This window comes from Propithecus coquereli, unplaced genomic scaffold (assembly GCF_000956105.1).
Source record: "Propithecus coquereli isolate 6110/MARCELLA unplaced genomic scaffold, Pcoq_1.0 Scaffold120, whole genome shotgun sequence".
NCBI classification, from domain to species: domain Eukaryota; kingdom Metazoa; phylum Chordata; class Mammalia; order Primates; family Indriidae; genus Propithecus; species Propithecus coquereli.
Window position 1 is genome coordinate 1,831,157 of NW_012136081.1, and position 24,571 is coordinate 1,855,727.

At 56.4% G+C, this 24,571-nt stretch overlaps 1 protein-coding gene across 1 annotated transcript; it reads left to right on the plus strand.

Annotated features, from left to right (window-relative positions):
- Positions 1-618: 618 nt before the first annotated feature.
- On the plus strand, positions 619-23,274 carry EHD1 (EH-domain containing 1). The gene is made up of 5 exons (XM_012665561.1): positions 619-1,267; positions 4,972-5,069; positions 17,028-17,440; positions 20,714-20,878; positions 21,337-23,274. Exons 1-5 carry the CDS (start codon positions 864-866, stop codon positions 21,859-21,861), a joined length of 1,605 nt encoding a protein of 534 aa, XP_012521015.1. The 5' UTR covers positions 619-863; the 3' UTR covers positions 21,862-23,274.
- Positions 23,275-24,571: the final 1,297 nt, after the last annotated feature.

Here is a 24,571-nt window from a genome sequence, read left to right on the forward strand (position 1 = left end):
CTGTCAGTCAGACTTTCCCCATGGGCTCCTTCTCCCTCCCCATTTTTCTTTTCCTGGTCACCACCCCACCTGGGATTTTCTACTCCCTCAGCTTCCCCTGCTACCTCTCTCTTTCCTGTATTCCCCTCTGCAAAGCAGATAAAAGATGAAGGGACGAGAGAAATGTGTGTCAGGGAAGCGCGAAGGAGAAGAGGTGCCGCGACCCCGGGGCCTCCGATGCTTCCGGGGATTCTGAGCCGCTGGGAGGAGGACGGTTCACGAGGGCAACTGTGGGTGGGGCGCCTAGTCAAGGAGCTAGGGTGTCTAACTGGGTTCTTGCGGAGCCAACGTGCGGGGTGCGGGGGGCTCACGAGTACTGGAAAGCACCTAAGCCCCTGGACCTCACCGCGCGAGGGGCCGCTCCCCGCCTTCCCAACCGCACCACTTCCGCGAGCAGCCCCTTGAGGGGCGGGGCGAAACAGGTGCAGTTGCCACGGCACCCCGACCAGGGGCTCGCGAGATTTGGAATCAGCCAATGGGAGGCGGAGGAGGGGAGGACGTGGCAAGGAGCTAAGGGGCGGGGCCTGGGGGGCTCCTTCCTTCCCTCCCCATTCCCCGCTGCTCAAGCGGCGGCGGCGCCTGCCGGATCGCTGGACCGATCCTATAAAGGGAGCTTGGCCGGGCGCGCGCTCCACTTGGCTGAGGGCGCCTCCGCGGGCCGTGCCGTGCGCCTGCGCAGTGTGGGCCGCTCCCCGCCCCCTGCCCCACTGCTGCCGCCTGCTGCCCTAGCCAGCCGGCCGTCCAGGCCCCGCCTCGGCTCCGTGCCCTCGCCCAGCTCTCAGCCGCCGTTCTGCCCCGCAGCAGCCAGTCCCGTCTCCAACAGCATGTTCAGCTGGGTCAGCAAGGATGCCCGCCGCAAGAAGGAGCCGGAGCTCTTCCAGACGGTGGCCGAGGGGCTGCGGCAGCTGTACGCGCAGAAGCTGCTGCCCCTGGAGGAGTACTACCGCTTCCACGAGTTCCACTCGCCCGCGCTGGAGGACGCTGACTTCGACAACAAGCCAATGGTGCTCCTCGTGGGCCAGTACAGCACGGGCAAGACCACCTTCATCCGGCACCTGATCGAGCAGGACTTCCCGGGGATGCGCATCGGGCCCGAGCCCACCACCGATTCCTTCATCGCCGTCATGCACGGCCCCACCGAGGGCGTGGTGCCCGGCAACGCGCTTGTCGTCGACCCGCGGCGCCCCTTCCGCAAGCTCAACGCCTTCGGCAACGCCTTCCTCAACAGGTACCCACCCCTTGCCACAGGATGCGGGTGGCGCGGCCGGGGCACTCGGTCCCGACCCTCCTGCGGCCGTGGCTCCCGCCGTCCTTTGTCTCCAAGGCCCTGGTGAGACCCTCAGCGACCACTCCCTGGGACGAGCCCTGCCTCTTTTCACAGAAAACCCACCCGGGAGTCTGGGAGTGGGCCTTGCCGGCTCCTCCGACTTCTGTCGCCCCAGAATCTTCCAGGTTATCAGTTTAACTCCCAAACCCCCCTGCAGATCCCAGCCCTACTCCCCTCAGAACCAGGCCGTGGTAGGAGGGTGAGGCATTCCTGTTTGCTCTTCCTAGGTCTCCACCTCCTTCCTCAGACTGGACACACCAATTCATTCAAATCAGCCCCTCACTGTCCCAGGAAAGCACAAACTATTAGCCATTCCCTTTGCTGGTGTGGTGTCTCTGCTTTGCCTCTCCTGGGACGGTGGTTTTGTGTAGGAAGGACGACGAGGCTCTGCTGTGGCCTGCTAATTTTGGGGCAGCCCTGGAGGCTGGGGACTGATGGGGTTTGATCACTTCCAAAGGCAGCTCTCAAAGGGTCAGTGCTGCCTAGAGGGGCTTCAGGAAGCAGCACGAGGTAGTGGCACTGGGAGCCCTGAAATGAGATTCCAGCCCCAAGTACCTCTGTAGACGCAATAAGATGTTCCTTAACCTACTTGGGCCTCAGTTTCCCCAGTTAAATAAGTAAGACCTGCCTCCCCATGGATCCACCAAGATTCAGACCCTCATGATGCTGTGAATGAAGCACAGTGGCTCCTGTGGGAAAAGGAGTCACTTTTCTCTAAAGGAACTCAAGGCATCTCATCCCAACCCCCAGGGAACATACCAAAGGACTTCACAGACCCTGCCCTCTCTGCCACCCCCATTCAAGGAGTGACTCCACATGCCTTTCCAGTCGGGGAAAGAGCCTAGGAAAGAATCTGAATCCTGCCTCCTAGGTCCCCGCCCTTCATGACCACATTCCTTTCCAGACACTGTCCAGCCATACGGGGCGGCTCGCCCCACAGCGAGCCAGTGCCAGGCCTGCTTCCGTGCGTAGAGCTGACCTTCAGTGCTGTATTTTTGCCCCTTCCAGGCATGTCAGCTTGTTCTCTTGTTTTATGGCTGTGGGTGTTTGTATGTCAGGGCCACACAAACACCAAACAGCCCTTTGGGCTAAGGGTCCTGAAGAGAGAGGCTGGATCCTCTTAGCCTTGAACGATTTTGTTATGCTTGAGTCAGGGTTATGCATCAGCCAGGTAAGTGTTCATTGTACCCAGACCTCCTGTGTTTTAACGTTTTTGTGCCCGTAGATAGGTGACTGGCTCAAACTGTAAGCTGGGGAGAGCCATTTGATCTTGTGGAAAGTTTGGCTGCTGTGCTGGAAAGTCCAAGCATTAGGTCTCTGCTTCCACACAGAACACTGGGAAGCCATAGGAAGGGTCCCTGTACCTGCCTCTGCTGTCCTTAGGTATTCACTTTTTTTTTTTTTTTTTGAGACAGAGTCTCACTGTGTTGCCCTGGCTAAAGGGCCGGGGCATCATCATAGCTCACAGCAACCTCAAACTCCTGGGCTCAAGTGATCCTCCTGCCTCAGCCTCCCGAGTAGCTGGGACTACAGGCATGCACTACCATGCCCGGCTAATTTTTTCTATATATTTTCAGTTGTCCGATTAATTTGTTTCTATTTTTAGTAGAGACAGGGTCTCGCTCTTGCTCAGGCTGATTTCGAACTCCTGAGCTCAAACAATCCTCCCGCCTCGGCCTCCCTGAGTGCTAGGATTACAGGCGTGAGCCACCGCGCCTGGCCTAGGTATTCACTTTTGATTGTAAGGGCAGACCGTTTTTGAAAGGAGAAACAGGGCACATGACTGGTTCTCCGAATTTGGGAACCCAGAGTTTCAGAGCTGGGGGGATCTTAGCATCTCAGCAACCCCTACCTTGTTGGTTGAGGAAGCTGAGGTCCCAGGTGACTTGTCAAGGCCTCCCTTTAAGTTTACGCGGTGCTCACTGCCTGGCCTTTGCGTGGCCAGTTACTGCCCGCTGTTGCTTCTACCTGAAAAAAGAACAGTTCGGTTTAGGAGCACTTCGTCCAAAACAGGCACTTTGATAACATTGGTGCCACAGGATCTGAAAGCAGCACACTTTTATTTCCTTCGCGCCACCACCGCATCTCCAGAGGGTCCATCCTGAACACTGATGGCGCTGCCAGAGGGGTTCTTATCAGCTGGAGCTGAGGCCTGGAGCCCTGTCAGGGTGTATAGTGCAGGGAGTGCCACCAGGCTGGGGAGGGCACAACAAAGGGGGCTTTTCTCTGGCTGATACAGCCCCTCTTCAAGAGACACATTGAGTCATGAACTTGACTTTCCAGCCTTCTTCCCCTGGTTGCTGCTCTAAGAATAAAATCAGATGGAGCAGACCGGGGCAGGGCGCAGTCAGGGTGTCCTAAGAGGGTCTTGTGAAAACTCCTCCTTGCATAACTGGGACTGCCCTCTTGTAGTGCGAGGTAAAATCTGCCTCCTTGTTGGTGAGAAGATGGGATTGGTGCATCTTTACTGCCTGCTGCCTTTCTTGTTTTCTGCCACACTCCCTGGGCTTTGCAGAGCAACTTGTTCCTGGGTCGTACGGATGTTGTCTCTCTGGCCAGGCTCATTTTTATGTATGTTACTTCCCAGAGCCAGTTTGACTTCCAGTCCTCCTGGGTTATCATCTTCTGCAGTGGCTCCCGTCCCTAGCAGCTCTGCTGCTGGCACTTGTGAGGGTGAGGTCCAAGGTCTGTTCACCCTGTGGGTCAGCTGCTCTTGCTCTGTTGCATTTGCAGGCAGCACCTCTGCCACTGGTCACTTGGGGGAAGGGACCAAAAGGAGAAGCTAATCAGCTCAGATTCCTCCCCTCTATTGGAAAGGCTTTGAGTCTGTATGTACAGACAATGGATCAGTATTTTCTTTGCTCACATACCTTTTTCAGAGAAGTTTTTAAAGGAGCTTTTTCTGTGTCCCATAAAGAATTCCTGCTGTCAGCTGAGACAGCTCCTTGCTGTTCTGGACTGTTCTAAGCTTAGTGTGGAACTCAGGCAGGCATAGCTGAGCCCCTGCCCATGAGTCACCAGCTCTCCATGGCCTTGTTCTCCCTCGGCCTGCTTTGACTTTCAGAGAGTGATGTGTCTGTACTTCCTTGTCCACTGTCGACCAGCCTGTGTGGCCCCCTGGCTTTTACTGGCCGCCCATTGCAGCTGGGTGAAAGGGCAGGGCTGGTCCTTGTAGCAAAAGGAAGAGACCAGCTCTTTTTGGCGTGTGGAAGTTTAGCCAGGCAGTTGAAAATATTAACTTGGAGTTCCAAGGTCCGAGTGTCACCCTCCTGTTTCCCTTCTGAGTTGCATGGTGACCTAGACTCGCACAGTTTTCACTAACAGCAGCTCGAAAGTTGAACTCTGGAATTCTGGGGGGAAAGCAGATGTGAGGGAAGTGCTGGCGTGGGTCAGTTCGTGCCTGCTGGTTGCATTCCCAGTTAGGAAAGTACCTCCAATTTGGTGGCCACCCCTGGAAACTGAGATGACAGAAAAGCTCCTATGAACTCCTTGCTTCTGGAGAGGAAGCCAGAGATGGAGACAAAGTCCAGAAAACCCTGCTGTCACATCTGCAGCAGTGATAACTTGGTCTTGACGTCTCACTTCTGGCTTTTGCTCTCATGTAGGTTCATGTGTGCCCAGCTGCCCAACCCGGTCCTGGACAGCATCAGCATCATTGACACTCCTGGGATCCTGTCCGGGGAGAAACAGCGCATCAGCAGAGGTAAACAGGCCCTGACCGCAGCCCCAGGCACTGGTGTCGTCAGACTCCTTCTATCTGATGTCTGCGACCTGGTTCAGATCTGCCCTTGAGATTTCTTTCAGCCCAAGGCTTTTGAAAAAAGTAGGTCCAAGTGAGAACCCATTTTACATCAGCCTCTTAACCTCTGCAGTGCTGCGCGCACTGAGGGGACAGGAGCTGCTTTCTCCCTTGCTCGCTGTGCCCAGATGAGAAGAGCAGCCAAGGAGAGACCACAGCCAATTTTGTGCGACTGTCATGCTTTCAAACCCATGAGGCATGCTGGGAACAACAGGATCAGGAGACAGGGCCTCGGGCCATACAGTGAGGGCACAGGAAATGGCTTACTACCTGTGCTCCAGGTCGTCCAGCCAGCACCCTGGCCCCCTGGGGCTCACTTGCCTTAGCTTGTGTTTAAAAACTTTGCCTCTCAAAGCCATCTAAATTCTTTTTTTTTTTTTTTTTTTGAGACAGAGTCTCACTATGTTGCCCGGGGTAGAGTGCCGTGGCATCAGCCTAGCTCACAGCAACCTCAAACTCCTGGGCTCAAGCAATCCTCCTGCCTCAGCCTCCCGAGTAGCTGGGACTACAGGCATGCGCCACCATGCCCGGCTAATTTTTTCTATATATTTTTAGTTGTCCAATTAATTTGTTTCTATTTTTAGTAGAGACGGGGTCTCGCTCTTGCTCAGGCTGGTCTCGAACTCCTGAGCTCAAACAATCCGCCAGCCTCGGCCTCCCAGAGAGCTAGGATTACAGGCGTGAGCCACCGCGCCCGGCCCCCATCTAAATTCTTAGTGGAGTCCAGCAGGACTGACTGTGAGGGAACCAGCCAAAAGGAGAAGTTAGCAGAAATTTGCTAAAACATTTAGGGGCTAATGGAAATTCACTTAGCTGTCCATAGTCAGCAGCCTCCCTGGGTGAGGTTTCCATGCTGTGCATTGGTGCTAGGCCCATTCCAGGTGTGTAAACTCCTGCCTGGATGTCGCTGAGCATTTTCGAAGATCTGGTTTGGGATGAGCCTGACCTGGCTCATCTATCTGCCACTGCCCCTTTTTGTAGAAGGGCAGGGCGTTTTGGGACCTGGATGCTTTCTGGGAGGAGCTTGAGGGCAGGTGGCTGGTACCTGGCAGGTCAGGAGTGGCGTCCACACCTGCCAATGTGAAAATGGAGTAAGATCAAACTCAAAGAGAGGCTGAGGACCAGTGACCAGGTTTGTTTATCATTAACTTGCAAATGTTCCTGCGTCCCTTTCTTCTAGAACACCCAGTAGTAGTGAGCCTTGCAGCCTGGGATTTGGGGTGCATGTGTGTCTCTCTGCTGGGGCTCTAAGGGGGTGGGGGCTCTGTTCTTGGTGCTGAGAAACCTCGCTTCTCTTTCTTTCCAGGCTCGTGGGCCCTGCCAATGTTGATTGCATCAGAGTGTACTGAAACTGCTGTCTCTCTAATCTGGTTGCAAAGCTGCTAATTAAGCTTTTAGGTTCTCCCACCCCTGGTGATTGTGATGCTCCTAGGAGTTCAAGGGAGGAGATTTGGGGACCTGTTTTTTAAAAAGTGAGGGCCAGTTTTTTTTTTCTTACTGCTATTATTGTTCCAACCTGGTTTTAAGAAAATGCCTGATAAGCGAAAGACTTGACATTTGCCGAAGCATGGCCAGAGTCTGAATGAGTTACTCTTTAAGAGAGACAAGCACAGAGGGAGTGTGTTCTCAGTCTGCCTCCAGGGCCGAGGTATTCTGGAGGGACTTTGTTTAAGGCTCTGTTGAGGTGTCTTCCAGTAGCGGAGGGGGCTTCTCTGACGGGGGCCATGAGATAGAGAAGCCCTGGCGGGGCGGCTGGTGTGTACACATCCTGGGGGAAGGGACAACAGTACACAAGAAGAGGTTTATCTGGCCAGAGTGCCACTGCTTGGTGTGGCTTCAGAGCCGAGTTTAGTATTCAAGGGGAAGGCTTTAGGGTTCTGGAGGCCCCTATTGTCTCAAAAAGGAACTCAGAAAGAGCTGCTTTCCACCAGTGCTGGGAAGGTCCCCGGCTGGACTGTCTGGGACCCTTTGGCGCATGTCCTCTGAGCTTCACCGGCTGAGCAGCTCAGACTGTATGTCTGGATGTGTTGAGTGCCCTGGCCCCTGCCCGCTGGGACATTCCCTCTGCTTCCTTTCCCAGTTAGGAGAAACAGGCAGTGGTGTCTACACTTGCTCTCTCGGGGACAGGCCCGTTTGAAGCGTAGGCTCCACAGTCAGTGGACCAGCAGACATGATGTGTTTCGACTAGGGCATGGGGGAGGACTCAGATGTGGCGGGTGGTCCTGGTCCTCAAGTTGCCTGTGCAAACAGATTGGAGGAGTGAGCTGTCGGTACTCTGCCTGTGGGGCCTGCCTGTCCCCTCCATGAGTAAGGTGTGGCCTCTCTGGGTCCCTGAGCTGCAGGGCTCCCCTGAATCCACAGAAGGTCTCCCTGATGCATCATGGACAGGAAGGGGAGGATGGCTGGAAGAGAAGCACATGGCTCCAATTGGAGGAGGGTTTCTTGCTGTATAATAGCACAAGGTCAGACTGATTTTTACTAGACTATTTCTTTCCCTCCGTAGCCCTAGGGGTCTTAGTTTAAACGTATCTTACTTGCTGGGCACGGTGGCATTCACCTGTAATCCCAGCTACCGGAGAGGCTGAGGCTGGAGGATTGCTTGAGCCCAGGAGTTCAAGATCAGCCTGGTATGTCAATAGCAAGACCCCATCTCAATTAAGGGAAAAAAATAAAATAAAATAGTATTTTACCACTATACAATATGTACGTGTAATGGAAAAAAAAGTTACCCAGTTGTGGTTTGGTGTCGGCATTTTGTCCTCAGGAGGAAGACCGTCACTGGGTACCTCTTGGAGGTGCTGGCGTGGACTCCAGGGCGGGAACCGCTAAGTGACTAGGAGGAGTGGATTTAGCCTTCCTGGAGCCCCGCCCATCAGTCAGGCAAGGGCCCCTGTCGCCCTGTCCAGCAGAGGAAGTCAGCAGGGCAGTGCGTTCCAGGCCCCGGGCTGGCCGCCCGCTGTTCCCTTTGCTGGCGGCATGAAAAGCAGGTGTTTCCCTCAGAAAGATAGGGCCACAGCACTCGGGCCGGGCAAGCGGCACGCCTTCCCCTGGCCCGCCAGCCGCATTCTCTGGGAACAGACGTCCTCATGGAGACTGCATGTGCGCGAGCGTTGCTAATGACATTTACTTCCATTTCCCACCCTCACTGGCCTGGCCCCTCCTGGCTTCTTTTCCCCTTGTCCCCTAACGTGTGCAGGAAGTGCTGTGTGCAAAGATAAGGTGCGGCACCCAGAGCAGTCAGGATGCGGCCGGGGCTCTGGGAGGGACCCTGGGGAAGGGTCTGAAGAGAAGGGGGCCCTGCTGGGGTCTCGGGCTGCTCTTGCCCTTGTGCTAATCTTCTGAGTGACTTTAAAGATACCATTCTCCTGTGTCAGCAGAGAAAGGTGGCCTGTGGGCACAGCGTTCATTCGTGAGTACTGCCCGTGAGACTGATAAAGGGCCTTCCAAAGGGCAGCCGGGGTGCCGGGGCTGCCGACCCCCGCACCGTCACAGTGCGGCGCAGCCTGGGAGCAGGCTCTTCCCACAGCTAAGCTGGAACTTTCGTGCCTCAGTTTCCCTCATGAAAGTTGTGTCATGGGGGGTGGGAGACCTGGCCGGCTTTGTGCCTGACTTTGGCTGGCCCCGTCACCGGGCTCCATTGCGGTGTCACAGCAGCTGCATCTGTGCGGAAGCTACTGCGTTTCAGAGGAGGAAACAGGCTTAGGAAAGTTGAGTAATTAGCCTGAGATGACACACAGGCTAGCAAGTGTTGGCGCTAGGATTCGCACCCAGGCAGGGGCTGTGCGTGCACATGCCACAGTGCGGCTGAGAGAGGGCGCCTTGGTGTGGAGTCCTGAGAGCTTGGAGTAGACAGACCTTTGACCCTGCTGGGTCGTTACCGTGGAGGTTCAGAGCTCTCCTGAAATGTGCGGAGGCCACGCTCTGCTTCTGTTCCAGCCCAAGGTCAGACTCCAAGTCCAGAAATGGACCTGAGGTCCGGGGCCTTGAACGACATTGCTGGTATGGTCTTTCTTTTCCCTGTTTCCTGCCTCCAACCAGAAATGACCCCCAGGCCACCCAGGGAGTGGCACTTGGAGCCCTGGCCCAGGGTGGCTGGTTCCCTGGGTTCTCATTTGCCCTCCTGCTAATTCTGTCCAAGCCTGGGAGCCGTCCTCGTCCTTAGTAGTCGACAGGGCCTCCCTGGCCCAGACTCCCATCTGTGTGGCCTGGAACCTTCTGACCCAGAGGTGGAGCTACCCTGTAGACAGCCCTCCTCCCTGCTGCCACCCCCAGGTGCTCCAGCGCTCACAGCCCTCTAGGCCAGTGTTCCACCAGGGCGCTCTGCAGACCTTACGGTGTCCAAGGGGTTGTCCAGAGGCCCTGGGCAAGGCCATGTGCTGTGTCCCTCTTGGATTCACAGCGTCCACAGCACACATATAACAGAAGGTTCAAGTCCCACGTCAGCACTTTAGGAGCTGAGGGCCCCGGGGAGTTGCCATGACCGCTAGGAGCCGCGTCAGTACAGTGGGCCTAACAATACCAGCCTCTAGGGCTGTTGCTGAGTACAGACACTTGCTTGTGTTCAGCTCTTGCCCTGGTGCCTGGTACACAGTTAAGTGTTCAGCAGATGTCAGCTGATTAATAATAAAGAGACTGAAAAATCCAGGGTGCCCCAGGCTTTGATGAAGGAGACCTTTTTCTGTGTAACCTCGAGGAGGATCCTCAGGGCAGCACTGACTCTGCCAGGTTTTCCCTTCAGACTCCAGGGCCGCCTCTGGGCTCTGCAACTTCCGGCCTCAGTGCAGCCTCCCAGGCCTTCAGCTCAGCCCCTGCGTCACTGTTCCCTCCCCTGGTCCAGCAGACTGGAGTGCCAGGAGGCTGTTGGCCGCAGCGCAGTGGAGGCGGCGTACCAGGCTGTGCCTGCGGCACCTGTTCCCAGGCTCGAGCGGCGCGGGCGGGGAGCAGCTGGCCGGGACGCCGGCACACACGCCGTTTATATTTGGAGGACGAGGCATTCGTCATGCATGTGAAGTGGTCCTTGCCCACACACCCATCAGAATCTCAGCTTCTTGAGCCCAAAATACAAATCTTGCGAGTAAATAAGAGCAAACATTTACGACATGCTCACAGCGTGCCAGGCTCAGCCGATCCTCCCGGCAGCGCTCCGAGGGAGAAGCCGGCTGTCTTCCAGCCACAGGTGGGGCTGGAAGGCTCCGGAGGCAAGTGGCCTCTGGGGTCACATAGCTGGTTTGTAGGAGGCTCGGGATGGAAATGTGGGCCTGATTCCAGCATCCATCTTTCCTTCCTCCTCTCCCTCTTTGGCTCATTTCAGTCCTGGCCTGTCGAGGTCTACCAGGTACAGTATAGAACCACCCTTGGCAGGTGTGCTGCTCAGGGAAGCAGCCAGGGCCACTCCCACAGCCAAGATAGAGAGTACTCCTGTCACCCAAAAGTTCCCTGTGCCCCACGTAGTCACTTCTGGTCCCAGGCAGCCCACTGACACTTGTCCCTAAATTTTATCTTTTCCAGAATGTCACGTAGATAGAATCATACAGCATGAAACCTTAGTGTCTGTCTCTGTCACTTTGCATGATGCTTTTGCAATACATCCACGTGTTTGAGAGTATCAGTGGTTCGCTCCTTTCTGATGCTGGGCCGTGTCCTGTCACAGGGATGTTCACCTGTTGAAGGGCACTGGGGTTGTTTCCAGCTTGGGCAGTTTTAAATTAGCTGCTGTAAACGTTTGTGCTCAGCGCTGTGGGTAGTGTTGTCATTTCCTTGGGTAAGTACCTAGGATGGGGAGGACCCTGACTTTTCACCTCTGTGCTACCCTGGAAAGGCCCTTCCCTTAAGAGCTTCAGCGGGAGGAAGCTCAGGAACAAATCCTCCCAGTATAGATTCTTCTTGGCTCCTGAATCACTGTCTCACTCTCCTGTGCTTCTTTCTCTTGCACCTGGCCCGAGTTGGAAACCTGTGTGATGGGGAGACTGGTGAGAATTACCGAGGCCCACACAGCTTGAATGGCAGGAAACAAAAGTGGATTGGAGACAAACCCTCTATTGTTTTGTGTTTTAGAAACTTTTGAGGCCGAGTGTGGTGGCTCACACCTGTAATCCTAGCACTCTGGGAGGCTGAGGCAGGTGGATCATTTGAGCTCAGGAGTTCGAGACCAGCCTGAGCAAGAGTGAGACCCCCGTCTCTACTAAAAAATAGAAAGAGAGGCTGGGCGCGGTGGCTCACGCCTGTAGTCCCAGCACTCTGGGAGGCCGAGGCGGGCGGATTGTTTGAGCTCAGGAGTTCGAGACCAGCCTGAGCAAGAGCGAGACCCCGTCTCTACCAAAAATAGAAAGAAATTTATTGGACAGCTAAAAATATATAGAAAAAATTAGCCAGGCATGGTGGCGCATGCCTGTAGTCCCAGCTACTCGGGAGGCTGAGGCAGGAGGATCGCTTGAGCCCAGGAGTCTGAGGTTGCTGTGAGCTAGGCTGACACCACGGCACTCACTCTAGCCAGGGCAACAGAGTGAGACTCTGTCTCAAAAAAAAAAGAAAAAAATAGAAAGAAATTACTTGGACAGCTAAAAGTATATAGAAAAAAATTAGCCGGGCATGGTGGCACATGCCTGTAGTCCCAGCTACTGGGAGGCTGAGGCAGAAGGATCGCTTAAGCCGAGAAGTTTGAGTTTGCTGTGAGCTAGGCTGATGCCACGGCCCTCTAGCCTGGACAACAGAGTGTGACTCTGTCTCATAAAAAAAAAATAAATAAATAATAAAGAAACTTTTGGAATGTATGAAGCAGATTTCCCCCAGCTACTGGAACTACCTGCATTTTGGAGGGTGCTAGGGTAGGGCTCCCTCTTCCACCTCTCCTGGGTGGCGGAAGGCAGGAAGGCGGCCCCTGTGAACAGGCCAGCCAGCTCCTGGGGAGGGTCAGGTGCCTCCTGAGCAGGAGGGGCCTGGAGGAGGCTCAGGGCTCAGGAGGCCACTGTGAGAGGTGGCACTCGGCCTCCTGCCCAGGGCGCCCGTGCACATAGGGCCTGAGGTGTCAGGCAGCCGAAGTGGCTCAGCCTGGTTGCCCAGAATGACTCTCTTCTTTCTCCCCGCTTGCCTCATCCCCAGGACTTTTTTCTTTCTTTCTTTTAATTGTGGTAAGATATACCTAACATAGAAGATTTGCCATTGTAGCCGTTTTTCTTGCCTTTTTTAAAAATTCTACTTTTCTGGCCGGGCACAGTGGGTCACGCCTGTAGTCCTAGCACTCTGGGAGGCCAAGGTGGGAGGATCGCTTGAGGGTAGGAGTTCAAGACCAGCCTGAAGAAGAGCGAGACCCCGTCTCTACTAAAAATAGAAAAAATTAGATGGGCTTGGCATGCACCTGTAGTCCCAGCTACTCGGGAGGCTGAGGCAGGAGGATCGCTTAAGCCCAGGAGTTTGAGGTTGCTGTGAGCTAGGCTGACGCCACGGCACTCTAACCCGGGCAACACAGTGAGACTCTGTCTCAAAAAAAATAAATGAATAAAATAAAATTCTACTTTTTTTTCTTTTCTTTTTTTTACATAAATCAGAGACCTCCGTATCCATTTTAACCACTGTTAAGTACACAGGTCAGTGGCACTAAGTACATTAACATTGTGCAGCCATCACCACCGTTCAGCTCTGGAACTTTTTTCATCTTCCTAAACTGAACCTCTGTCCCCATTAAACGCTAATTCCCCCTCCCTCACCCTGGCCCCACCATCCTACTTTCCGCCTCTGTGCACTTGACTCCTCTGGCTTCCTCCTGTACACGGAACCCTACAGGAACCCTGCCGTGGGGTCTCAGCCTTTTGTGAGGGGCTTACTTCACTTAGCTAACGTCTCCAGAGTCCCAGCTTGTCCTGCAGCTCAGGTGGTCCCTGGTGGGTCTGGCTTTATTCACTGCAGTTACTCACTCTGCAGGTGGCCTTTTCCTTCCAGCCCACAGTGCTGGGCCATGTTTTCTGTGTCCTTAGTGGAGGTACAGGTGTCAGTTTTATCACTCCTACCTCTACCTTGGTGGGGACGTCCCCCTTTCTCACCCAGCACACACAGCTTCCTGCTTCTGCTGCGGAATAAGGAACAATTGCTGTCTCACGAGGTGGTGTCTGACTCCTGTTTCCACCTCCAGTGTGTCCCAACAAAGGCTCATGGCCTTGGGCAGTGCTGGGGGCGCTGGCCAGCCCTGTCCTGTGCCCGTCACCTGCACTGAGCTCCAAGCCCAAGGGCGGCGCGGTGCTGCCACTGTGTGGTTAGCCCTTGGCACCTCTTGAAACCTGGCGAGTGAGGCGCATCCCAGGGCAGTGAGGGGCTGGTTGGTGGTTTGCAGCCACGTGGTCCCACACCTGCAATGACATGGCAAGGCCTGAGTGCTGTGGCCCTTTTTGTCACCTATGGGTATGCTTGGCCAGTCACTGTGTCTCCGTCTCAGCAGAAGTGTGAGTGTTCTCTGTAACAAACAGGAAATTTCATTCACCTGCAAAAGAGGGGACTTAGCTCTGTTGACTTGAACTTCAGGCCACGGCCAGTGACTGGATTTGGGGGTGGGGTGGGGCAGGGGGCGGCTCTGGCTGGGGCTCATGGACTCCAGGACTGGCAGAGAGTCTGAATATTCTTCTTCCTCCTTTCTCTCCCTTTCCCCAGGGGCCCCCTCCATCCAGCGGGAGGAGGGAGTGAGGCCACACTGGGTGGAGTTTGGAGGGTGACCTCAGCTCCCCAGGCGCTGTCCTGACTCCTAGGCCAAAGCCAACACAGCCCAGCACAGCCCATCAGGGCGTCCTGTTCCCAAGAACTCAGTTTTGGCATCACTGCCTCCCCAGCTGTGTGAATTCTAGTTTCAGCTCAGGCTGGTCTGAGGACAGTTTGATGAGGGGAGAAATGGGGCCCCCTTTTGCTGAGCGAGGAGCTGCTGTTCAATCCTTGCGTCATCGATTTTTCAGTGCTGACCTGTGTTCCCGGAGCCCGCCCATGGCCATGGCAGCCGTGGGCCCCAGGCAGGCTCTGCAGGCTCAGCTGGGTGCCCCTGGTGGCCCCAGGGCAGCAGGCGACCTCTCCTTGCCCCTGCTTCCCACCTCCTGCCCCTGGGCCTTCCCCTCTGGTTTTCTGCTGATCTTTCACTCTCTGGGCGTCCCCTCCTGTGGTTCTGGGAGTCAGGGCGCCTCAGAGGCCTTGTACTTTGGAACCAGCAGCCTGTGCTGGTGGCTAGCAGCTGGCACAGGGGTGACCTGGCACATGCTCGATGCCCTCCCATACATCTGAGCACGCAGGATCTGGGCTGTCCACACGAGCCTCTGGGAGGCTGATGGGGCTTCCCCGCCCAGCCCGAAGGGCCCCAGCGCCATCCTGTGAAGAGCCTCCGCCCTCGAGGGGCCGTTTCTGTTTCTGAGCAGAGTGCCCTGTGTCCCCACTGTGCTGGGACAGGAAAACCGTAGCAAATCACTGCTCTGGAGAGGCTGCCCATGCTGTGTTGACTGAAGCAGTGGATTTGGGATTTTCTTGGTGTTTTGGTGACTTTCCTTCAGGACAAAAGCTGGTCTCTGGCCTCAGAGCCAAGCATGGTGAGGTCCCAGGCCGCTCGGCCCGTGTCCCCTCACCAGGTCTGCGGGGAGGTCCGGTGCGTTACCTCAGTCGTCCTCCCTGTAACGCTAAGAGGAGGGGTTGCTGTTTGAGTTTTACAGGTGGAGAAAGTACTGAGAAGTTAGGAAAAGGACTTGAGGTCACAGAGCCAGTGGCTGGAGCTGGGAGTTGAGTGCAGAGCCATCTTATTTAAAAGCCTGCGTTCTTTCTGCGTGTCCCAAGTGTGGGGAGAGGCTTTAGGCTCACAGGTGACTATGAGGCACACTGGAACCTGGGGGCCTGGCAGTGGGGACATTTGTCCAACCAAGCAGAGCTTACTCCTTGCATGCCTCACAGCGCCGTTTATCTCAGGCCCTGCGAGTGGAGGCTCCCTCTCGGGCAGCACGGGCCGCGGACCTGCCTTCAGCCCGGGAGGGCTTCCCAGGCAGGGGCAGCCAGTGCCACCGCGTTGCCTTCCCAGCTCGGGGTGGCTAATCGGCAGGTTCCTCACCAGGAGGACACTGGGGGCTGCCCTCCTCCTGTCACTGCACGTTGCTCTGGGCCTGGCTGCTGTCTTTCGTTGACACTTTGTTGTTGTTGTTTTTTTTCTTTTGCGCTTCCTGTCTCCTACAATCTAGAGAATACATGTCTAAATCCTCAGCTTGGTCAGAGGGTGGTAAATGTTTTCCACAGGGGATGCCAGGAGCAGGCCCTGGGGGTGAGGAGCTTGGTTTTGGCCAGCAGCTGGGCTGTGTCCAAGACTGTTCTCCGTAGGAGTGGCTTCTCTGGCTTTTTTCAGGAGCTTGACTGCTCTCTGGAAAGTACCTTGTGGTTCTTAAAAGGGCTGTTCTACATTTAGGGTGGCCTGGTACCTGTGGATAGACTGAGCCAGGGACAAAGAAGCTTGCTCAGACTCAGTCAGAGGGGACATGGCACCTCAGGGGCTAGGACCAAGCTCCCCACAAACGCTAGGCCAGTGTTTCCACAGGGTCTTCCTGCCTCTTCTCAGTATTCCTAAAAGGTGAGGACAGAATTTTCACTTCTTCTGGAGGCAGTGGAAGAAGTAGAAACATTTTGAAGAGCCGTAGTTGTCAAATAGGATACAAATTAGACTGCTGTTACAGAGACCCAAAAATCATTGGCTTAAATCCAATATCCAGTAGTTTATGTGAAAAATAAGTCCAAGGCCATCCTGAATCATGCAGTTTTCATCTCTGAACTCAAAGTGATTGCTCCAGCTCCTGTTATCACATCTGCATCCCAGTCGTCAGGAAGTTGAGAAAACGACAAAGGGCTCATATATCTTTTCTCATTTGTTCTGCAGCAAGGGAGGCTGAGAAATGCAGTCTGAAGCTAGGAGGCCATGAGTCCAGCTGAAACGAGACAGTTCCATTATTAAAGGAAGAATTCCAGTTAGCAGTCTCTGTCACAGAGGACACAGTTCACTTTAATGGGTGGGCCTTAATTGGGCCATAATGGGTTGGTGGGAAACAGCAAAGATTAGGGTTTAGAGCTAGAGTCTGTCTAGCCCACCTGCTTCATTTTCAAAAAGTGTTTAAGACCTAGAAAGGAGAAGTGGTTTGTAGCACTTCCTGCGCTTGTTGTAGAGCAGAGAGGTCAGCAGACTTTTTCTGTAAGGGTCAGATAGCTAACATTTTCAGCTTTGCAGACCTTACATGGGTTTCTGTCACAACCACTGAACTCTGCTATTATAGACAAAAGCAGCCATAGACAATACAAGTGAGCTTGGCTGTGTTTCAATAAAACTTTATTTACATAAACAGGTGGTGGGCCAAATTTGGTCCCTGAGCTGTAGTTTGCCAACCCCTGTAGCAGTTAATAAATGAGATTCCTGCAAAATAAGGAGCCTGGCACATAAGCACTGTACAAATACCAGCTGCAGTTACTGCCGGTCTGTATCGTCACTGCTGTCCAAGGGTACACGGCTGGCAGGTGGCAGCACCTGAGTCTGCTCTACCCACCGTACTGTGTTGAGCCGTGCTGCTGGGGTCTCCTCCTCACTCTTGCCCTAGTCTGACGCACCTTAGCGAACTTGGACTTGGCAACTTCCTTTGCATTAGCATCTATTTATGCCGGGTGCTATGTGGGTGAGGGTACCACCATGGCAGGTACAGAAACAGGGGCGACCTGGTGAGCCTGCCTTCAGGGTGCTGTGCTGTCCAGATGAGTACATTGTGAGAATTTTAAAAGTGACCTCAGACTGAGAAATACTAGGCCGAGTTAGAAATACAAGAGCCATCAGAGCAGCCAGGCCCCTCGGTGCCTCGAGCTCACGCTTCTCGTCTCCCTCAGGTTACGACTTTGCGGCAGTCCTGGAGTGGTTTGCCGAGCGAGTGGACCGCATCATCCTGCTCTTTGACGCCCACAAGCTGGACATCTCTGACGAGTTCTCGGAGGTCATCAAGGCCCTCAAGAACCACGAGGACAAGATCCGCGTGGTGCTGAACAAGGCTGACCAGATCGAGACACAGCAGTTGATGCGGGTGTACGGAGCCCTCATGTGGTCCCTGGGGAAGATCATCAACACCCCCGAGGTGGTCAGGGTCTACATCGGCTCCTTCTGGTCCCACCCGCTCCTCATTCCCGACAACCGCAAGCTCTTTGAGGCCGAGGAGCAGGACCTCTTCAAAGACATCCAGTCTCTGCCCCGAAACGCCGCCCTCAGGAAGCTCAATGACCTGATCAAGCGGGCACGGCTGGCCAAGGTAGACCCCGGGGCAAGGGGAGCGGCCTATTGCCGGTTGGGACTCGAGGGCTCTGGGACTGGCGCTTGGGGCCCCAGGGTTGCCCAAGGCCCATCCCAGCCTGCTGCATAGCCAGACCTGCCCCGTGCTGTTTCCATGTATGCAGAAACCAGTCCTCCGTGCCCACCCACAGTGCAGCCTGCTCGTCTGAGATCCCTCCCCTGGCCTCCTCTTAATCTGTTCTGTTTGTGGTTTATACCCAAGTACTTAGGAAGGCTTTGAATATGCTGACAACATAGAAACAGCAAACAGGCGGTCACCACTAAGACAAAGGAGGCAGCTCCGGAAATGGAGTGTTTGAGGGGACATAGGTCTGAACCTCATGGGCTTCCCTCCTGGGGGCTGTTAAGCACGAAAGTGCCCCCAGCACAGTGCTGGGCGCTGGGGACACAGTGAGGAGGAACGCAGCCCTCAGGCTTCAGGGGGAAAACAGGGCATGCACAAAAAATAAGCATTGGTTGTTAGTGTTGTCCAAGGTGAGCACAGGGCACTGCAGGAGCTGACAGTGGGCAGCTGTCCCGGTGGGGTAGAGGGCCTGGGAGCAGATGTTGAGGCTGGGTAGGAAGCAGCTAGTGAGGAGGAAGGGCGCCAGCCTGCAACCCGGAGAGCACACTGGATGCTAAAGCCCAGACCGCGGTGTCCGTCCACACAGGCCTCGTAACCCATCCTCGCCCCTCGGGGAAGCACAGGGCCCCTGGCACCCGCCGCCAGCATCTGAATCGTTCAAGAGTTTGGAATCTCAGCGGCTGGCCACGTACTCGAGTGAGAGCCCAGGGTGCTGGCCTAGGAAATGAAGGTTTATGCCACCAGTGGAGCCTCCAAACGCAGAGGGACAGAACACGTCCCCTTAGGGCGTCTGACTTTGGATAGCACCACATCATGAGCCGGCCCAAATATGTCATTGTGAGGGATAGTCCCAACTGTGGCTGGGGTTGGCCCTTTGGACGGGAGTATTTGACATGGACTAAACAGCCGGAAATGACCACATCCAAACACTGGCATTTTGGCAGCGTGTGCAGCTGCGCTTTCCGACTCTCTCGGCACTGGGATCAGGTGTTGAAGGGGCAGACTCTGGCCGCAGCTCCCCTGCCAGGCTGGGTCAGAACCTGGCTCAGGAACTGTCCTGTCGGCACTGGTTCTCCGGTGAGAAGCCGCACAGAGCAGGTGCTCACCCCTGCCTGTGGAATGCAGAGAAGGACCGGGGCAGACATGGTGTGGGTGCTGAGCCTTCAGTGGCAGCCTGTGGCCAAGGACGCAGTCCTCCAGGCTCTGAGTGTGACTGAGGACTAAGGAAGGGCGCGTTCCAGGGAGCCCATGCCCCTGCTTGCGCCGGGTGGGTCAGAGATGTGGAGCCTCCGCAGTGGCTGAGACAGTGGCCCTTATACCCACTGTCTCGAGGCCAGAGTGTCCAGTGGCGTTTGGGTGCTGCCTGGCCCAAGGAACTAGAGCTGACCATTTGTCCTGTGCCACTGCTGTGGCTCCACCTTGTGACCCAAAGTGCCTGTGGCCGGCAGCTTCACAGCCTGTTGGCGCCACAGTGCATGTCTGAGCCACCTCGCCCTGCTGAGCCAGAATCTGCTCGTGACCTGAGCCCCTGGCGATCTGTGCACATAGGAGCAGGTCAGAGCCTGCTCTGGAGGGTTCAGGGCTGCATGTTTTTCAAGATATCTGACTTCTAGCGGTGGCTCACGCCTGTAATCCTAGTACTCCGGGAGGCCAAGGCGGAAGGATCGCTTGAGGTCAGGAGTTCGAGACCAGCCTGAGGGAGAGCAAGACCTCATCTCTCTACTAAAAACAGAAAAAATTAGTCAGGCATGGTGGCATGGGCCTTTAGTCCCAGCTACTCGGGAGGCTGGGGCAGGAGGATCACTGGAGCCCAGGAGTGCGAGGTTGCTGTGAGCTAGGCTGACACCACAGCACTCTAGCCCGGGCAACACAGTGAGACTCTTGTCTCAAAAAAAAAAAGATTATCTGACTTCCAGAGCCTCCCTGTGAGTGGAGCCAGTTCTGAGAAAGGAACTCATGAGAAAACCCTGGTGACTGAACACCAGCCTCAAAGGACCAAGGATGTCCTGAGTGAGGGGTGTGGCCCTGGCTGAGCCCCACCCAGCCTCCTTCAAGGACAGGCGGAGCCACTGCCTGCGGGCCTGGGGTGGTGTGTGACCGCCCGCCACAGGCCCCGGAAACCCTGCCGTGTCTCGACTGCGTCCTTTTCCTAGCGTGAGTGGTGCTGTCTGCACTGACTCTCACTGGCCCGCGCAGGGCAGAGTGGTGGCCGTGGCTCTCTGTGACCTGCCTGTTGCAGCATCTCCGGGAGATCCTGGATGGGGGCAAGGGGCCGCCTCCCTGAGGCAGTTCTTGGCCAGGCCACCCGGGCTGGACAGGTGGGGCTTGTGCTGAGGAGAGGGCACTGGTGGGCTGGAGCCGGCCGCGGCCCTTCATAGCTGGACGTCACTTGGCAGGGCCGAGGGATCTGAGGCTGGGCTGCTCTGGAGGGGCGCCAGTGTTCCCGCCACTGCGGGGAAGTGAAGGGTGTGCCACCCTTAACTCTGTCTGAGCAAGGTACTGGAGCTTAGAGCTCGAAACTGCTGGGAAAAGCCTTTGTGGGATTTTTCTAATCCTTAGTCATCCCGAAGCTTTCACGATGATAGAGTGGGGCGTAGCTCAGGCCCCCCAGTTGTGTGAGCTCTCTGCGAGCACCCTGCAGGGATTGGCACATGCAGGTTGCTGCCTTAGTTCTGCAGGAAACACCGTGGAGAGGTGGCTGAGGGGAGGGCGCAGAGAAACAGAAAGAACGTGGGCTGCGGACCGCCTTGGCAGCCGGGTTGTGGTCTTGCCTCTTCCTCGTAGTCGCCAAGCACCCTGGGCAAGGCCTCCCACCCCTCCAGCCTCATGGTGCTCAACGAACAGCCTTCTCTTGGTTGACAGACTCGGTTTTCCTCTTCCTGGACCCTCACGATGTCTCGTGCGGGGCTGTTGTCTGTCTTCCATTTCAAGTGGGTTTTCCTCACCTTTCCTTCCCTCTGCCCGTGGCAGTGGGCGGCGGTGCCCTCTCCACACTGTCTGCCCCTGGGCCGGCGGGTCCTGTAGGGCAGCAGCAGCCTGGAGCGCGATGCCATCGCTCCCACTTCCCCGTTCCCGAGCAGCGGGCAGCGGCAGTGTCCTCGGAGGCTCCCTGGGTCCGCTGGGCATATGCCAAGGAAGCACCTGACGTCCGCCCTCCGGTCCCCACAGGTCCATGCCTACATCATCAGCTCCCTCAAGAAGGAGATGCCCAACGTCTTTGGTAAGGAGAGCAAGAAGAAAGAGCTGGTGAACAACCTGGGAGAGATCTACCAGAAGATCGAACGAGAGCATCAGATCTCCCCTGGGGACTTCCCCAGCCTCCGCAAGATGCAGGTACGGCTGTCCCGAGTGCCCCTGGGGCCATCAGGGAGCCAGGAGGGCCCAGGGCACTTGCTCTGGAGGGAATCCCAGCTCCATGGGGGAGGGCCTCCCAAAACGGAAGCAGCTGGCTGAATCACCAGAACCCCACCCGAATCAGAGTTGACCAGGCAGTGACACCGAGCAGGGGAATGTGGTGACTCACCTTGCGTGGGGGGAGAGGGCTGGGCTGTGCCAGGCACTCTGCGGTGTCCTGTCAGGTAGTCCTCGCCACAGCGCTGCGAGGAAAGTGCTGTTGATACCTCCTGTTTACAGGTTAGGGAGCCACGGCCCAGCGGGGTGACCTAAGTTGCCCAAGCTGGGAAGTGGTAGAGCAGCTCTTTCTACCTGAGAAGCCCTCACTTGAGCCACTCGGCCTGGAGCCTGGGAGGGGCCATCCTTCCCAGCGCTCGTCTTCCTCCTCCCACCCACAGGAACTCCTGCAGACCCAGGACTTCAGCAAGTTCCAGGCCTTGAAGCCCAAGCTGCTGGACACAGTGGACGACATGCTGGCCAATGACATTGCCCGGCTGATGGTGATGGTGCGCCAGGAGGAGTCCCTGATGCCCTCCCAGGCTGTGAAGGGCGGCGCCTTCGATGGCACCATGAACGGGCCCTTTGGGCACGGCTACGGTGAGGGGGCCGGCGAGGGCATTGACGATGTCGAGTGGGTGGTGGGCAAGGACAAGCCCACCTACGATGAGATCTTCTACACACTGTCCCCCGTCAACGGCAAGATCACGGGTGCCAATGCCAAGAAGGAGATGGTGAAGTCCAAGCTGCCCAACACGGTGCTGGGGAAGATCTGGAAGCTGGCTGATGTGGACAAGGACGGGCTGCTGGACGACGAGGAGTTCGCCCTGGCCAACCACCTCATCAAGGTCAAGCTCGAGGGCCACGAGCTGCCCGCTGACCTGCCCCCGCACCTGATCCCGCCCTCCAAGCGGAGGCACGAGTGACTGAGTGACCGAGTGACCAGCCTTGCCCTGGCCACCTGCCACCTCCACACCACCCAGCAGGCAAAGGCCTGGGAGGCAGAGATTGGGGGGAGGGGAAGGCTCACCATTTCTCAAGGTCCATAAAGACTGAGCGGATGTTTCCTCGGCTCTTGAAAAGGAAAACCGCCATCTTTCTTTTAAGGCTGTTCCTGGGCCCGGCAGGGGAGGCAGGGGTGATACTCAGATGCGAATGATGGAATTTTGTGCACAAGAACTATGGATATTTTTAATATATAACGTTAGAGGCACGTTCTTTCTTGCCTCCTGCTCTGTCTGACAGCCTCCCCTCCACACACACAGCCTCTGTCCCCTCCTGACCTTCCCTCCGCTCTGGCTTTGGCCGGACGGCGCGTGCGGTGCCTGTGCCCACAAGGGAACTAGCTCGCCCCTTCTGGCAGCTGCCAGGCCAGGGCTGTGTGGACAGGAACGCCCAGCAGCCTCCATCTGTTTCCAAGCTGAGGGTTACTTCAGGGGCAGTGGCTTCCTCCCTCGCCGGCTCTGCCTCCTCCTGCGCTCTCGATGAAGTGGGTTCTTGTGCCTTCCCCCTCCTGGGCCCCCTGGGCCCGGCCCTGCTCCTCCCTCCCGGACCACCCGGACCAACACTGCACCCCAGCCTGGCAGTCACAGAAGCACGGCCCAGCCACCTTTGTCTTTCTGGGGGTGTTGAGGGGAGGAGTGAGAGAAGGTCTTCCAGAAAACTTCATAAGCTAGTTTTTGTTCTGTAAAGTGACACCTTTCATACTTGACTGAGTTTCCCAGCAACTTCCAGCCACTCATTCAAAAGCTGTGATTTTTGTCTCCCCTTCCCCACGTTCCAGCCTGGGGGCAGCTCCACCCAGAAACCATTAGATGCAGGGTCCTGGGGAGCATGCCCCTCCTGGGGCCCCAGAGTTGTGTCCGGCTGAGCCTGTCCGCCTGGAATGTTTCCCCCTCGTTGTACTGGAACTTTCTGATGTGCCCCTCCCCTGCCTTCAGGTGGATGGTGGGTCCTGACAACTGGTTTGGAGAGGGTGAGAGGAAGCCCAGGGCTCAGCCTGGGCCTATGTCCAGACAGCAGGGGCTGAGGGAACCGCCTTGCCTTTTCATCCCCTTCCTTTCCTGCCTTCCTCCCTGGCTGAGCAGAGGAGGGAATGTGATTTAGATGTCCTTGGAACGACCGCCCCGGCTGAGCAATAAGAAACTGGGGCTGGCGTGGTGGCCCGAGCCCCTCACTCTGCTTCACCTGGGGAACCGACGCACTCACCAGCCCCGGGATGGCCAGTGGGTGGCTGCTGGCGTGCTGGCGCTGAGGCAGGTGTCCTGGCCCGTGTTGCGCGTCCAGGTTCCCCCAGGCCTGGCAGGGGTGGCGAACCCACAGCCTTCTGATTTCAAGATTGTTTGTTCTTAAGCACCAAAGGAGGCAAGAAAAGCTTCATCTTTCTCTATTGCACCCTTTTAATAAAACGATTTGTTCTGTGAAATTTGGATTCAGTCAAAAGGCTGTACTAAGGGACCTAGAAGGCCACAGGCTCCCCATCCCTGCCAGGGGTTCAGGGAGTGGCCCCCCTACTGCGCCCCAGCGCTGCTCTGCTGCTCTTGGCCCTGGCCAGCCGGAGTCTCCGGGATCTGGCCTGTTGCCTCCCCAGCCCTCGGCCGTACGGTATTAGGTGAGGAGGGACACAGACACGTCCTCACCGGGAAGTCGCTGTCTGAGATGCAGCAGCTTGTTCACACTCGCCCGTGGGGAGAAAGTGACTGAAGACTTCTTCCTTGCATTAAAAAGTTTTAATTGTGCTGAAGCTGGCTTCTGGTGCTTTGTCGTCTTTGCTGGGGGCGGGAGCCGGGCCCTCCTCCCCCAGGGCCTGTGGGGGTGCTGGCAGAGCATTTGGGGCATTTGGGGACCAAGAGGCCAGCAGGGACAGGTTGGCAAGGCCTCCAGGGGCGCTGTGCAGCAGCTGTCGCCTCCTGTGAAGAGGGTGAGGCCTGGATGGGTGGGGAGAGGGGGTCCCCAGGGGCTGAAGACCCACTTCCTTGTGCTAGGTGGGGGCTGGGCAAGGGCGGTTTACTTGGGGGTGAAGCGGCTGGGAAGACGTCTGATAACTGAGGACGAGGCTGGCACCCTCCTAGGGTCCTCACGGCATCTCCAGTCTGGGCTCCGCCTTAGCCAGGGACAGACGAGTGGGCGCCCATGGGGCCTTCAGCGCAGGGAGGGGTCAGTAAATAAGGGGTTCTGGGCTCCAGCACCAGCCTGGCACCATGCTGGCCCCAAGGGTGGTTTACAGACTGGGAAGCCTCCGGGACTCTGAAGATGAACAAAGCAGACAGGCCAACAATGAAAGTACAATTAAGGGTGGGGCTGGGCAGGCCCAGGTGATGTCACAGATGGGGAGACTGTACCAGCAGACGGGAGGAGAACAAGTTGGGAGTGGGGAGACGGGCAAGGGTACAGAATGGGGTAAAGACTGCTCCAGGCAAACTGTGGCAGAAGCAGGATATAAACAAGAGCCCGAGGGTTTGCAGGACCTAGTTGTGTGCTCCAGGGCCCCACCGCTGTGCCCGGAGTCCTGTTTGAGGTACCAGTTGGAAATGTCGGTGTGCCTCCTGTGTGGGCTCACCTTGTGCAAGGTTTTCTAGAGCCCTCATGAGCTGGGGAGGTCTGTTTCTGCATTTCACAGCCAAGGAGCCCAAGACT

Excerpts from the sequence above, each read along its gene's own strand:
- EHD1 (XM_012665561.1), top strand. The coding sequence starts at position 864 with ATGTTCAGCTGGGTCAGCAAGGATGCCCGCCGCAAGAAGGAGCCGGAG. Across the intron at positions 5,070-17,027 it reads GAAACAGCGCATCAGCAGAG|GTTACGACTTTGCGGCAGTC; the intron begins GTAAACAGGCCC and ends CGTCTCCCTCAG. Across the intron at positions 17,441-20,713 it reads AGCGGGCACGGCTGGCCAAG|GTCCATGCCTACATCATCAG; the intron begins GTAGACCCCGGG and ends CGGTCCCCACAG.